Raw genomic sequence first — 16,905 nt, 5'->3', positions numbered from 1 at the left:
AGCAGGAACTGGGACTTGCTGTGCAATTTGATGTATTGGACAGCTGTATTTTTTCCCCGTATACTAAGCTCATGGGTTACACATGTAGGAACAGTTGCCTGCTCCACTGTGATGGGATTTTAACCTGGAGGGACCACTTTCTCACTCACACATGGCATGTGTGCGTTGTTTCATTTGTTTTCACTCAACACAATCTGGTGATTTACATTCGGCTCAGGAAATTAATTATAAAAATACTCACAATTGATTAACAAAAGAATTGTTGAGTAGTTGATCAGGAGAAAATTAATCAACTAAATCATTTCATTATCAGTTAATTAGTTGATTAGCAGGTTTATTAACTGATTGTGTCATTTGTCCTTTTGAGGTCATTTAAAACAAAAAGGCCAAACATTTGTCCAGCTTCTAGGTTAATGGGAAACCTCTTTTGATGTGGTACCTTATGGTAAAATCAAACCTTTTCAAAACCCCTATGCACATACAGTAGTACTCGTCTTTTTTCTTTTTTTTTTTGCTTTTTCTCCTTTCTCATGTGATTTTAACTTTGTGTGTGTGTGTGTGTGTGTGTGTGTGTGTGTGTGTGTGTGTGTGTATTAACCAGGCTCCCCAGACAGTCTTACTGCTTCTTTGTTCCTCTGTCGCTGTGTGTCTAGTTTAATTGCAAGCCTTTGAGGGGGAATCGATTTGGGCAACAAGATAACTAAGTTATCAAACTGTTTCATTGACTGACTGTCTCTTCTCCCTCTATCTTTTGCCTCCTCCCTATTTCTCCTCATTTTATTCTCCCTGCCTTCTTTCCTTGTCCCTCTTCTTCTTTTTTCTGTTTATCCTCTTCACCTTTCTCACGAACATCCTTTTTCTTCCCCTCCTTGCGCATCGTCCTTTCCCTCTGTTCCCTCACAACAGGTCGAGAGACATGTCCACCGGAGAAGTTTGACTGTGGAGGGACTGTGAGCAAATGTGTATCATTGTCATGGCGATGCGATGGAGAGCGGGACTGTGAGAACGGGGCAGATGAGGAGCAGTGCGCAGCAGGTAAGTTTTTGTTGTTGGGTGGTGAAAATGTTAAACAAAGGGGGAAAGAAGACCAAATGGAAAATATGATGAAGCATTGTGAGCTTCATTTTAACTTATGTTCATGTCACTCACTGATAAAGTGCTCATGCCCCCTCTTTCTTTACTATAAAATACAAAAAAAGATCTTAAAACCTTGTATTTCACAGCCTACTCAATTAAACATGACATTTGCTTCATATTATATACTGTAGCTGTAAAATGTATAAATCATTTTTTTAAAAAGCCCAAATCCAGGAAAAACTTCTCTGTGGAAAAAAACCTATTTTCAAACTAAAGACCCCAGAAAGTCTTCTATAATAAAAAGTTTTTAAAGGAGATAACAGAGGTTGAACAGGTAAGTTAATAAAATAAAAAAGGAAAGTTGTGAGGGAAGCGGGGAAAGTCTCATGATAATATTTCTAGAGATCTAGTACAAACCTCTTTCTTTTGTAATAACTGTTTCAGGATGTGTTTTGACAGATTTCTTTAGGGCCCTGGGGTGATTATCAGTTTTATAAGAATATGTTACAAATGTCAAAAATGAGAGATGTTTGGCTTTTTACACTGTCAGATTTAAAAAAAATTTTTTTTCCTGAGTTATGTCTACATGATTAATTTCTCCTCCTCTTTTCTTGGCTGTTGCTTGATGAGCTGGAAAAGGGGCAAATCGGGTCACTCTGCAGACTAGTAGAAGGGGCTGTTTTACAGGACAGTTGGGTATCTTGCAACTATATCTTTTGAGACGTGTCTATCAAAATCATTTTTCCTGTGTTTACATAGGTGGACTGACATTCGAGAACATAAAGCAAAGTGAATACAATAAATTGCGTCATGCACTGTGTACAGAGGGGGTGGTGACACAGTCAGATGCATGTGGTGAACCTACAGTAAACAGAGTGGTTGCGATTAGGAACAGTATGACTTATATGAAATGTGTCGGTGTGTTAGGGGTTTGCTTGGAACTGGTGAGTCATAGTGAATCATGTTTGCTCCTGTGATCATCCTTAAGATCAAGGCTTTCTTTCCATCTTCACACATGATGACTCTGTGTGGAATCGGATAAAAAACATGGCTCTTGGAAGAAGGAAAAACATTTACTTTATACAGATTTCAGATATAAAAGGCGGAGTACTCTCCATATTTATCAGTACATTTCAACTAAGTTGGTGGTTTCTTTTATATATATATGCAGTAAAAGTACCAAAAAAAATATTTCCTTCTTTATTTCAGTAACTCCGCAATCCTGGGTGTCAAATTTCAGTTTTAGATATTTCGAGCTGGGCCAAAAGTGTATTGCCTGCAAGTCATTGCTATTAAAAAGCTTTTTAAAAATCTGCACAATAGTTTTGCTTACACACCATAGACGTATACCAAAAACATTGCCCTAGCTGTAACACCCTTACACGTTTGTGCAGTTATACACACTTCCTACCCCACATCATCAGTGCTGTTATCAAAATCCGTAAAAGGGCCATTGATTTCCATCAACGTCAACATCTGGCTTGCAGCATTATTGATTGAAAACCTACAACAATCGCACACACAGCAGTTTTGAAGACTATGGATTAGGACTAATGTCTGCCCTTTATAAAAACCGGTGTTCTGTTAGAAGGGAAAAGACATGATTTGGAATTTTTTGTACAGACAATTTCTAGTAGAAGCATCTATCGTATGTGGGTGTCTCTGTTAGTTTCAAACCTAAACAGGAATTACATTTATGTTTGTTTTGTTTTTGTTTTTTTGTCTTCGTGAATGTGTGTTCAACACACAAGGTTCTACAGGGGTGTGTGTGTGTGTGCGTGTGTGTCTTACACCTTGTTTGGTTTCTATGATGTTGCCATTATCCCTCGGGTCATCAAACGTTCTCATGCCAAGAATGATGCACAAAATGCACGTTGCGAGATTGTTTCTGGATACTGTGAAATGGTCTCGGTCGCTTATTTGCTGAACGAACATGTAGAATGATTATTGAAACTACTGTTTAATGAACTTTAGCAATTGCAGAGGCATTTTAGATATAATTACTTAAGGTTTTTAATTCATCTTAATATAGAGTTGAGCAATCTCATTACGATGAATAACCTGGGGCGTTATGTTCTAATCAAACAAGAACAATCTAGGTGTTCCTTTCAGACCATCAAATTATAGATGTTATCAACATCCTCTTAAATCATTTTCCTTCCCATCTCACTGTCTCTCTCAATTTGTCTTTTACCTTCCTAACCTTGCTGTCTTATGTTGGATTATAATGTACTGATTTTCTAAACTTTTTTATTTTTTATTTAGATGAACGATAGTTTTGCTTATGGCAAAGATGGTTGATTTTATCAGAATCATGGAATTATTTATTAGGTAGCAATGGAATTAAATAAAGCCGGTTTGGGATCCTCCTCAACTTGTCAAATCTTATGATATCTTAGCCGTTTGTTCCCACCATATCACAGAAAATCTCAAAATATGACACAGCAATCTGTCCAATACTGAACAACCCTCAGGAGGCTCCAAGTTTACTGATGTTTTGACATTCAGAAAACATTTATGTTGTTTGCTTATTCATGTTCATATATTTTAACAAGTGGTAGAAAACGGTCTTTACTTTGCCTTCACTCCTCTCCACTTTGTCTTTTATGTTAGCGTGCAGGCAGCTTGTACACAGTGTGATCGCATTAGGGAGTTTGTGGCCACAACCTAATGAAGAAACAGACGCTGTTTATTTAGTCATGTAGCCCTAGTGGAAAGTGCATTGTTCACATAAGCATTTCTGTCTCTCTGATGTGCAATATCAACAGTCCTAAAACAACAGAGCTGCCTCACTTCCTTACCCATTACCGGCACCTGCACTTTTTTTATTCCTTTTTAATTGCTGTGTATTGACAAGGAGGGAAAATCCGACACCATATGCTCTTTCCATTGCCTTTCATCTACCTGACCTGTGGGATCCTCGATCCCTTATTGCAGTAGAACATGGAGTGGCTAATACAGCTGTAAAATATTTCAGACGTCTTGATGATAATTGATTTCCTGCCTTATGCTTTGAGTGTGTGTGTGTGTGTGTGTGTGTGTGTGTGTGTGTGTATTATGGGAGTGGTGCTGCTACTGTATAATAACCCTTATAAGTCAGCTTTTGATATATCATTTAAGGATGAAGGCGTTAAGCAGTTCACATATGAAAACACACTTCAGCAGACACACAATGTATCCATTAATTCGGCTTTGGGCTCAAACATTTTCCTTAAGCAGGTAGGTTTGAACCCAGGACATTGTGGCTGTTAGGTGGATGCAACTACCACCTTGTTGGCCTCAATTCAGTCGAGTTAAGTTCAATTCATAGAGTTCAAGTCAATCAAATCAAAAAGTTACTTTACATAGTAAGGAAGAAACCTTATACAATTCACCTTGAGCAAGCATCATAGGCGACAGTGGAGAGGAAAAACTCTCCTTAACCGAAGAAACCTCCAGCAGAACCAGGGTTAGGGTGAGCCGCTCTCTTCCTCGACTATTTTGGGTGAGCAGTGACCAGTAAGAGAAAAGAAAAGAGGAGCAACAAAATTCTACAGACAAAAACACAGGGTGGGTTGAAGACCAGTCCTGAATACACACAGGTCTGAAGCCTTTTGGTTAATTGTTTATGTGCTGCATGCTTCATATTCATATGCCAGACAAAACAAATTTGGTAAACGCAATACTTCTACTGCTCCATTGTTACAAAAATGTATCGCGCCCTTTCTGGAAACAATATTAATACACCAATGGACAGAAACAGGAAACCAGCATTAAAGATATTTGTAAAAACATCTCCCACAGTGATACACATTTTATACATTTCTGTCTTTCGTGCTTATAAAAGAAATTATGGCTTTTTCTTTTTTGCTGCTTTCAAAGTAAATTTACTTGTCTAAATAGTATGACAACAATAATTCTAAAACCGTCATGCGAGAGTTCACATTGATAAAGCCCACACAGCAAAGAAGAAAAATACAAGTATAAACAAATGTGAAACTAGCATTTTATCACCACGTGTATAAAACAAGATGATATATTAGGCACATCAACCTTTTTCCCCCTCCTGTCACTTTGTTGTTACACGGGAGGTATAAAGAAAAATCAGATGCTCTGTTTGGGTATAAATCTAATCACACTATTGCGTTTTCATTTATTATTCTTGGAAAATACATTTATTATTGATATTGAAGAGACACACAGAACAAAGAAACAAATTAGTTCTGTACTTTGTGCTATGTTGTTGGTAGAATGTTGTATGATTACCACCGTCTTTCCAGAAGGCGCTTTGAAATCTGCTCTTTTCACCTGTGCCCCCTTCAGATCCATCCCTTCATCCTTCCCACTGCCCAAGTCCTCCACCTCTGATCTGCTCTCCTCTCATCCCTCCTTCCCATGGCAGCTACAATTGCAGTACAGCTAATGTTAATTAGGTCTGCTAATTGAGCATATCCAAATGTTGAATAAAACATGGATCCAGGAAGAGAGGTTCTTTATTACATTTAGAGGAGGCCGCTGAAGAAATTTTATGAGCCTTTAATTTATGTTAATATGAAATTGCTTCCATTTAGGCACTGCTAGCTGTGTGTTTGCATGCTTCAGGGTGTGTTTGTATATAGGTAATGGGTGTGTTTTCATAATGGATGGTCCCCTCTTTTGTTTGATACTACTACTTTTTTTTTTGGTTAATGGTTGAATATTTTAAAAGAAAAAAACTGCAAAAAGTGTTTTACAGTTGCCCACTTTAACTACTGTTGTAACAAATTAGACTCTTGATTTATTACAGTGTGCAACTGGCCCATAGAGCTGCTGATTTAGACGAGGTGAGGAATTTCCCATCTTGCTTAAGTTTGTTCATGAAGGTGATTTACCTCTTAATGCTCAATGCATCATTGATGCCTGTTAATATAAAGAAAAATAGCTAGAAAATGGCTATCCACATAATATTGATATAATCTTTCTCTGTCATTACTATCATAGATAAAAGAAAGTGGAACCTTGTAAAACTGAAACTCTGTATTTATATCCTTATACTGTAGGTTTGCTTCGATCTTTTTTTTTATTCACCTACACTAGCTTTTTCATCTTATTCATATGTGGACTAACCCTGCTCTGGTAGCAGCAGAATATTTCTGATCCTTAGAGCTATGGAAACTGTGCTGAAGTGGCTACCATTCAACAAAATTTAGTTCAATTTTCTAAGTGTCAAGAAATTCTATCTATGTTGTCTAAAGTATATTACACATCAGTGAGCCACAACATTTTACTGGGAGACCAGTGTCTTTATAGTTTATGTATAAAAATGTCCCATAGACTAACGGGTGCAAAAAGTAAAATTATATTTGCTGTCATGGACATTTCTAAAAAAATGTGTGATTTTGATGCAGTTGTATAGCATATGTAATGTTGCACTGGAGTTCAGGGTTTAAACCTTTTCTTTACAAGAGTAGAATTTGGTTTAGAGCCTGGCTTGGATCCTTTCTCCTGACATTTTTTTTTTTTAGGTCTCCTAGACAAAGATTTGCTGGTGATCTGGAAACTTTAAATTTGCTGGAGGAATGAATGATGGTCTTGATCTTCTTTTAAAGGACTGGTCATCTTTCAATGTTTTGTATTGATTTTTTCCAATGTATGTTTGCAGAATTGCAAAAAAGAATCTTTGCATGCTATCTTTTATGGGCCCTTTATTTTCTGTCAGTTTTGTTACTCCACAGTGTCAGCCCTTGCTCCACCTATACTTTCAACACTGTGCAGGCTAGGACAGAAAGGGGGAACCACAAACAGTGAGAGATGCCGACTGAGGGAATAACAGTAGCCGGAGCGTCTGATGCAAGCTCTGGGGACCTGTTGCTTTTTTCACATCAGCCTGTGCTGCTATGTTACATTACGGAAAGCTGCTGTTGGATTGATGCCCACTAGGGATAAATGATAGTAGGTGTTTTATAGCAGGGCAGTGCAGGGCGGATTTAAGGAAAACACTTTGTGTGTTTGCTGTATGTATGTTTTATTCAGTTAGGAGTCAGTTAAAATGCATTTATGTCAGTCAGCACAAACGATCTTTACATCCCTGAGCCATCTACAAATAGACAATACTGTATTCCAACATTTTATAACATCAAAAAACATGGAACATCTGTAAGTTCATCGCTTAAATGCATGCTCTAGTGTGTGTGTGTGTGTGGACATTCATGTACAGTATTTATGACAGTATTGTGTACAATGGTTGTATTGGTGCATTTTGCCTGTTGCTACACCCTGTTTTTCACAAGAAGAGGTGACTGGATAGACAGAGAGTGCTAGTTTCCTTTCTCTGAGTTTACTTCCCATTACATTCTCCTTCATTTATAATCCTTTGACTGCTCTCACTGTGTGCGTAGGTGTAATGTAATGGAGCGCTAGCACACAAACAGGCTCACTGTGCACCCAGAGGCACTTGCACTTGCTTCAGATTCAAGCAGACCACTTTTTTTTTCTTCCCAGCGATAGCTTTAAGAACATTATTCATTCTGCTTTCACCCCCTAAGCCCCATCCCTTGCGCACACACACACACACACACACACACACACACACACACACACTCACAAACGCTTTTTAGTATTTCATGGAGATGACAGGGAAACCTGATCATTTGAAAGTGAACAAGGTGAAAACAGCTTTGTCACCTGTGGGGAGGTGCAACATAATAAAAAAGTCATAGAATAAAGACCCATTAACTTTGTTGCTATAGCTGATAGACGGCCAAAAACTCAACCCTTTTTCTACATTGTTTATTTCTACAGATTTTTCCGTAGCCACATTTGTTAACTTATAAAGACAGTACTTGGTAACAAGTTTCTTTTCTATTTATGACCTGATTGTTTAATTTATTGTCAGCTGGCTGATTCGGAAGTAGGCAAGCTCACAATGTCCCCTATCCAGTCTGACCACTGATCTTGTGCTTAACCTCAAAGTTGACAATATGTACAGCATAATATAAGCATATGTCCCAAACAAACATCCACCTTTTAAGTAACACGTGTTTGGATAGGTGGATGGAGAGTATCTTACCAACACCACCCATCTGTAGTTGCACTCTGTTTCCCTTCCATATTATGGCTACTAACCACTAAAACTACATTCATGACTAGCGACTATCTAATAATTCCAAAATACTACAAAAGCCACTGCAAAGCCACAGTTTTGCCTTCTATTTTTAATGGAAAGTAAAACGTTTGGTGCTGTTGCTCAGTGTGGTGGAGCAGAAATCATCAGAAGAAAACAATTACAGAAACCATCAAACGTTTGTAACAGGGCCAGCTTGGTAGGATGTGTTTCAATTGTAATGTAGAAGGAAACATGGTTTAGTTGTTTTTTTTTTTTTTAAACAAGTCAATCACGATAAGGCCACCTAAAATTCTAATTTGGTCATTATCATGCAGGATTACGTATTTATTCTGAAGATGTAATCATCACACTTAATCACAATGACCTAATTTAATGTATTCACAGATTTACTACTTAACAATTATCTGAAGGAATGCAATTATTTTCCAGACAGGCGTACAGAGAGTGTGTGTGTATGTGTGCAGGGGTACTGATAAGATTGAAGACTGTGTGGAGCCTTGAGGATGTCTTGACAGCTATGTCACATTTTACATTAAATAATTTTATGAAATAAGAAATGCTTTGAATAATGCCATCCACAATGCTTGTATAGCCAATACACACGCCTACATGTACAGCCAGACACACTAGGACTTTCTTTTCACACCACCTGCACACATAGTGTATTCAGTCCGCTGTGATTGCTTGTGAGGCAGTTAATATTCAAGTCTAAGCTGCTGTCAGATGGCATAGTGATTGAGCTATTGAAATTTCCTGTTCTATTCAGTATACCACTCCCTGTTGAGCTGTGTGTGTGTGTGTGTGTCTGCGTCCATGCGTGTGGGTGTGCACAATCCCTATAGTCGCCACTCATCACGAAGGTGGTTAAAAGGAAGTCTATCCCTGGTGTATACCAATCATGTTGCAAAGAGACGTTCAGTCTCTGGGAATTTTTTGCCATTTTGCTCTTCATCTTTGCTACCATTTCCCTTGGATTCCCCAGGCTCTACTGCAACACTACATTGAGGTCTTACTTTCAGTAGGTTTTTGCACTCATTTTGACATGTCTTCACGTTTTTTTGGTTTTTTGTTTTTTTTAAACAGTAATTCAGATGATACTGTACTGCCCTGCCATACATAATGTGGTCTTAGTCTAGATGGATCCCAATTTGGGATCAAACAATGATTGCACATATTTTTTCAATTAGGGATAATTTGTTGTTCATTTTAATATGTGGGGATTTCATATGTACCCTGATGAAAGCTACAATCTGAAATGAGTTGGTCTAATAATTGGTTGTTGGATAATCTGCAAGTTTTGTTAGAAGTTTGATCTTTTAAGATTTAATATCTACAAATCCAATTATCCTAAAAAGATTGTCATGTTTTTTAAAATGTAAACAAAAGTAGAATGCAATGATTTGCAAATCATTAAGCCATCATCTTAACTTATCCTGCACGTTGCAGGGGACTGGCAATTAATTTGAAACTGATTTTTTTATTTTTTTTTTCATTGTAAATAGTACAAAAACATGTCAAATGTTGAAACTGAGAGTTTTGATTGTCTTTTGAGTATGTGGTCATTTATTTTATTTGATGGCAGCAACATCTCAAAAAAGGGACACCAACAAATGGCTGGAAAAGTTGTGTAATGTTAAAAGTAAAATGACCCGGTGAAATATTTCACATCTAATGAAATTACTTGGTCACAGGTCGGTATCATGATTGGATATAAAAGAAATCGCTTTAAACTCTGTTGTGGAGGACAAGGACAGAGACTACAACTAGGAACAGAAGACCGTCCAGGAGACTATAAGAGGCTGTCAGTTTCTTATCTCTGACCTTACAGAACATCTCCAGCTCCAGGAGGAAAAGTAGAGGTTAGGACACAGCTTTTACATAAGACTGTGCCAGCATTGCTGCACAGCTCGGGCAAGAAGAAGGTGCCCAAGAAAAAGGATCTGATTCTCGAGGCCTCTTTGGATGCAAAGTACAGCAACAAAACATGTAAGGGATTCATGCAGACGATGAAGCTGAAAGAGCAGCTGTTCCAGAGGGAACCCTGTAATTCTGCAGCTCAGGAAAGGGAGTGACTCTCTGAGAAACTCAGAGTACTGAGCAACCGCAGACCAGAGAAGCTCAGGAAGACCAGGAACATCTGAGGAAGCAGGTCTCCAACAACAACCAGATCTCAAAGACCAGAGGTACACAGATGGCATCTTCTTATCTTCTCCAAATGTAGAAAGGGAATAGCAAACTGGTCGAGGAAAAAGACAGCAGGAGGACAAACATGCACGGGAAGCAAAACACCTGGAGGCTCTGTGCATGAAAAAAGCAGAACGAGAGGAGGCACTTCTGCTTCCACAGCAAGAAGGAGGTGGACACTGTGGCTCTGGAGACAGTGGTGGAGGAAGAGACCGTCAAAAGACAAATGAAGAAACAAAAGTTAAAGAAAAACAAGAAAAGAAGGCAAAGAATAAGGAAAAACAAAGACGAAGACGTGGTTCTGGTGCTGGACTCAGTGAGGTTAAGGAGCCACATAGTTTCCTCCTCCCTCCCACCTTCTCCTTTCCACCATTCCTCCAACCCCCATCCAGATCTCATTATCTCCCTCCCTCCTCTGTCTTCCTCACATTTCCCCCGTCATCCCCCATCCTTTACTCCTCTGATCCTACTCCCTACTCTCTTTGTATTTACATTTTGCACACAATCCCAACTTTTCGGGAAATGGGGTTTGGAAACGACTCATTGGAAAAAATGGTAATAACAAATGACCATAGCATCACTTTATTGAGATTACAATAAACACAATTGCTCATCTTTCATCTATGCCCATATTTTTCTGCATTTTCATTTTTGCTTTACACCCTCGAGCATTTTCTGCATTTCTAGCTAATGTGAAATTAATTGAATACAAAGTTCAAGCTAATACCAACATTTCAGAGACAGAGAAAATGAGAAAATTCGAAATCCCTGAGGACATAGGTTTGTTCCATTAAGTGAAGTTAGCAGATTTCACTGAGGAAAATCTTAATTAATGTTACTGATGACAATTGTCTGGTTTCACTAGTACTACCTTGTTTGCATTTGATTTATTCATTATTTTATTTTTATTTTTATTTTTATTTTTTATATCTTCTGACCACATTGGATGACTGACACGTTAGATTCTTACCACATACTATCAGCTCTGTGCCTGCTAAACCCCATTTGGCCCAGCTGTTGGAAAGTGAATTTCTTCTGAAGCTGCCTTCTGTTTGTCAGTCAGTGATAAATCTATTCTGAATTTTATCTCCCCTCACTCTGTCTTTTCCATTAGGAAAAGAGGATCACTTTTATGTCACAGCAAGTTGGAGAGCTGGGGGCTTCGGGCCTGTCTGTCTGGTACTCATAAGTGCATGTGTATCTGTGTGTGCATGTGTGCATTCATGCTGCTATCCTCCTGCACTCATGCTTCAAAGGTCTAATGTAGCCAAAGCACTGATAAACACTTTGTGAGAGCCCTGGAGAGAGAGTACATGTCAAGTCGTCTGTCTTTGCATGCGCACACACACACATACACACAGGACTGCCCCCCCTCCCCCCCAAAGGTTCTTCGGACTGTGTTGCATCAAAGTATGATATAAAAGTGCCTCTCCTCACTCTTGTCCTCCCACTCTTTCACCCAAGCAATTCCTCAGTGTTCAGACCCCAACTAAGTGGCAGGTTAACATTTCTAGACCAGTGCAACACACAACTATCTTGTTACAAATGTTAGGCTGCCAATGCCTCTGGCTGTCTTCCTTTGATGGTTTGTTGCTTTAATGATATCAGGGTTAATGGTGCCTGATACGTAGCAAATGCTACATTAGTCAGCTGCCCTAAAAACACTGAATCAGTACATGCAGATGTGTCGGAGCACCACGAAGCTGTGGAGTGCATAAAAACGTATGCACCATTTGTCATTTTATTAAAGAAGGTATTTAATGTGTTTTTATTTTTTGTTTTTATTTTTTTTATAAATTGAAAGAAAAAAATGAATTGGCTTCCTGTAAACATGATGTTTTGTCAAGTAACTGTGCACTGATTTTATCTAATGCTGTACTTGAAATTGAATGTGACACAAAGTGTGTCAGCCCTCATGGCCCAGCCTGGGCCGAGCGATTGCAGTGCTGCATTACACCATGAGAGAAAATTATTAAGCTATGTTTTAATGGAGCATTGAGTGGGCAAAGTGACAATTCATGCAACAACAACAGAACTACTGGAAACTAAGTCAGGTGTCCTGCTCACCGCTATGTGAAATACATTTTTGTGGCACTGGGTACTTATACTGCAGAGCTCTGACAAAACGCACACTGAAGGGTGGAAACATTTTGGGCTTGCAAGTTTAATATTCAATAACTCAATAGATGTTTTTCTTTCTTTGGGATTATTTTTTTGCTCTCCTCAAGCTTCTTGAATTCACTGAGGTTTGTTGTCAGTTACCCTTGTGTATGTTACTGGTCCCCATCTGTGATGTTTAATTTGTTCCTCTGAGAGCACTCCGGGTGTGCAAAAATGCGTATGTATGTAGCAAAAAGTGTGTGCGTGCATGTGCACACGTACAGGCTCCCACACCATGGCTCAGTGGCTGATATGTTAGACCAGAGTCTGATTGGATTCCACGCTCCAGAAACATTATACCCAGTGACTCTTATAGAAAGGCTGAAGTGAGGTCTGTGTATGTGTCCCCATGTAACTCCACATACTGTACAGTGTTGGAATTTAATTTAAGGTTAGGGTTTGGGTCAGGTATTGTGCTAGAAAATGCATTATCCTTACAACTATAGACCAGCATGCATCTCAGTTCAATTGTCCTTCAGATCAAGGTCAATGAGCTGTTGCCTATCTCCCTTCTCCATCTATTAGCTGTCCAGTGTTAGAGCTGGGAAGAGATGGATAGAAAGCTTTGACCCAGTGATCAACGCAATCACCTAGAGGTGGGGAAGGTTTCTGTCAAGATTTAATCAGTTACAGATTACTGATTACCTATTTAAAATTACAATTGGTGGAATAATCCATTGGATGGATGTTTAAGTAACAGTCAAGACTCTAACTCCAAACATAATCTCTTTTAGCTTCTTCTCTATGTGGAAAACACTTGGGTTTAAGGTCAGAAGTAGGGCGTCAAGGATCAAATTTCAGAATTTCAACTTTTATTCGATGGTATTTACACCTAAATAAATTAAACATACAGCATAGCATCATTTTGTATTGTGTACATTTAGATATCTGTACTATATTGTTGGTCCCAGTTTCCGTTCCGTTAGTATTCAGTGGAGAAAAAAAGCTTTTTTTTATATATATATATATATATATATATATATATATATATATATATATATATATATATATATATATATATATATATATATATAAACTTTAAGAAGATTAAAACCTTTTATTAGTTCTAAAGTCTGTTGAGGTAGCGTGTTTAGTATAGACTGTACTCCTGCAAATTTCACACTCCAGCTAGAGTTGTTTTTATCCACAAGACATAAATTCAATGAACTACAAGCCACCTGCTTGCTCCCATACTGGATAGAAACCCACAAACTATCTCTTATAGCTCAGTACTGATTAGAAAAACCACACTAACAAGCTTTTTATACCAGCTTCTCGTTCTACAGCCGACACACCTGGCTGACCAAGCTTTCTGCTTTACTGAAAAACTCTTTAAAGCATAAAAAATAAGTGTTTATCCAACTGGCAACACATGATCATCCTGTGAGTCGATGCTAAATATGCTTGTGATTTTCATAAGCAAAAAGCATCTTGCTTTTCATGCAGAAAGTATTTTTTTAAATTATCTTTTTATAACTTTACCCAAATGTTTGTACACCTTACATGACCCCCAGACCACCTGAGCTTCAGCATCATGTTGAAGTTGTTGATGTGCCCATGTTAATTCAATTACTTAGATCTGAGTGTGGATGATTAGCATGCTAGCAGTAATAGCTAGCAGCACATGCAATAGCCCATTATCATAATGAGTCCCTTCGGTGCAATGTGTGGGTCGGTAAGTGAGAGAGAGGGAAACAGTTATGTCAGTCGCCTCAAAAGAAGAGTTTCATCAAAGGATAAGGGTTATTTATTTATTTTTTAGGGAAATGCTGATATATGATTTATGTTGATTTGTCAAAGCTAACTTGAATTAGATGCTGAGATATGGTGTAGAGAACACACACACAACCTCCGAATGAAATATATTAAAGTGAAATGTATTTATCATTTCTTTTGTGATTATTTCTTATCTGTCAGAAGCCTTAAGGTCACAGAGAAAGTAACTGCATCCACAAACCTAAAACATACACACTTGCGTTTCTCTGCAAACGTCTACACACACAAATATGTACAAACACTCCTGGCAGGGGGTTCTGTGCTGCATCAGGCCCCCGACAGCTGTGCCCCCACTCTGTTCATTATACACCTGTTTCCTCATACTGGACTTCTGCTGCACATATGCTGTCGACCTTGTGCTAAATATTGTTAGCATTGTGTTTATATACTTTGTTTTTGGGTAATAAAGGTGCGCCCATTAGTTTAGGTGGCAGTTTTGTGGTTGGAGTTAAGATGATGCAGACTTTTCCTGAATGATCCAAAATGTTTTTCCCATGAGGCGAGTTTGTTTTTTGGCACTTAATCTTTTCTTTGTTTACCAGCCAATGCACACCTCCCTTTGTTAACGCACCTGCTACACTTTGCTCAGTCTGACTTCAAGGTTTCAAACTCTTTCTTTTTGTCTCACCAAGAGCAGACGAGAGCAAACTGAGAAGATTTGCTCATTATATCATTCAATCTCCAGAGAAGGAGAGACCTGCTTAAATTTCTGCTCCTATAGGGTGTTTCAATATATGCAACTAAAATTAGTTACACGTGACCTGTCCTGCTTCCAATATACTTTATTTAATGTGCTATGGCAATTTCCAATATATTTTATTTATTTTCCAATATACTTCATTTAATTTAATAATAATTATATAAAAACGATATTGTTTGGCCAAAATGTTCACTAATTTTAATTTTCTTTTTTTTAATCACTTTTTTTTTGTCTTGTGTAGATGCCAAGGCCTGTCCCTCTAAAGATTTCCACTGCCGCAACGGAAAGTGTGTAGCTCCAATCTTTGTGTGTGATGGTGACGATGACTGTGGAGATGCCAGTGATGAGGAAAAGTGCTCAGCTCCCACTTGTGGCCAGCATGAGTTTCGTTGCAATAACTCTGAGTGTATCCCCGCCTTGTGGAGCTGTGATGGCGACCCGGACTGCAAGGACAAGTCAGACGAGTCCATGGAGCGCTGCAGCAGGAGAACGGAGCCCCAGAAACCTCGCTGTCCAGTGGGCGAGTTCCAGTGTGGGAGCGGGGAGTGTGTCCACATGAACTGGAAGTGTGATGGAGACGCAGACTGCAAGGACAAATCTGATGAGGCAAACTGTCGTAAGTCACCTGGGGAGATGGTGTACTTGTGTTGATATACGTGTACTGCAGAGTAGGTGGATTAATAAAAATACAAATGAGTGATCGAATGGACTCAATGCTACCACAATGCTACTGTCTTTTTAATTACTATCAAGAAACCTAGAAGAGAACATTTTGTAGTTCAAAGTGTAGTTTAAAACTGCTGAGCAGACCGCAGATGAGTCATGCCAGCCATACACACACACACACACACACACACACACACACACACACACACACACACACACACACACACACACACACACACACACACACAGAGAAATGATAATACCTCTTATAACCTTTAATTATCAAGATTAATGGACACCAACCAAGGTTCCTTGTGTTGTTGAACATGCGCATCTGCTAAACGATAAAAGCCCGACATGCCACATGTTCTAAACAAAGACTGTGACAGATCTTGTGCCACCAGATGATTGAAGACTAACACTAAGTTCTATTATGAGGATCCATTGAGTGTTGCCATGCAACAATGTGATCTACAGAAGGAGAACCTCTGAGTCTTTGTTTGACTGTATGTGTTTGCTGCAAAAGTCTGGATGTATGTGTGGGAGGAGATGGTCCTTCATCAAGTGCGACCCCCATCTGGTCTCCTCTTCACACTTTCACACGCCACTTAGCGAGATGACAGCAGCCCAACACATACAACATGATGCAAGTGCATTGTGCTGCCACACAGAGGCTTTCACAGGGCTTAACAGACAGCACTAGGACATACCTGCAGTTACATATATCATCACAGAATTTCATGCACATCCAAATGCCAAAGCTGTAATAACTACATCATTTAGGTTTGTTGCTGTCATCATTCCTCTAAAAGTAATGCTCAATGTTTACAATGCATAGTTGCAATTTAAAAATGCACAAATAGATAAAAAACAATCATAGCATTTCCAGGACAAATATGATACAAAAACTTTCCGGGCTATCAAATGTGTTTTCTTCCTACTACTTCATTTTTTCTACAAGGTTGAAAGTCTACTGTTTCATGTTTGCAGAACTTTAAAGTGATGATCTTCTATTAGATTTATTTGGGAGTAATAGCATGAAATATACCAAGTAGGTCTACATAAAGCAGTACTAACCCAGTAACACAAAGTGACATCAAGAGAATTGGAGTTGCCTGATCTTCATGTGGCAGTGGCATCATCTGTCTCAATAACCTTGTTGAACATGTCACTGATACAATGAGAAATGAGACACAGCTTGTGTACATGATTATCAGTGTGAATAAAAGTAGGTGGTTGTATGTCTCTGTCACATGAT

At 38.7% G+C, this 16,905-nt stretch overlaps 1 protein-coding gene across 11 annotated transcripts in view; it reads left to right on the top strand.

The window, feature by feature from the left end:
* lrp8 (low density lipoprotein receptor-related protein 8, apolipoprotein e receptor) overlaps positions 1 to 16,905 on the top strand; it is a 154,750-nt gene that overhangs the window by 92,893 nt on the left and 44,952 nt on the right. For 10 of the 11 annotated variants that reach the window (XM_067513188.1, XM_067513183.1, XM_067513184.1 and 7 more), the window contains 2 exons: positions 907 to 1,035; positions 15,223 to 15,597. In XM_067513188.1, the coding sequence (XP_067369289.1) occupies positions 907 to 1,035; positions 15,223 to 15,597 (504 nt within the window). The remainder of the gene's footprint in view (positions 1 to 906; positions 1,036 to 15,222; positions 15,598 to 16,905) is intronic. The other variant, XM_067513189.1, reaches the window with a different exon arrangement.

Source organism: Channa argus, chromosome 8 (genome assembly GCF_033026475.1).
Source record: "Channa argus isolate prfri chromosome 8, Channa argus male v1.0, whole genome shotgun sequence".
Lineage (NCBI taxonomy): Eukaryota > Metazoa > Chordata > Actinopteri > Anabantiformes > Channidae > Channa > Channa argus.
The sequence above is the reverse complement of the archived record's forward strand: the minus strand, read 5'-3'. Positions and strand labels throughout refer to the sequence as shown.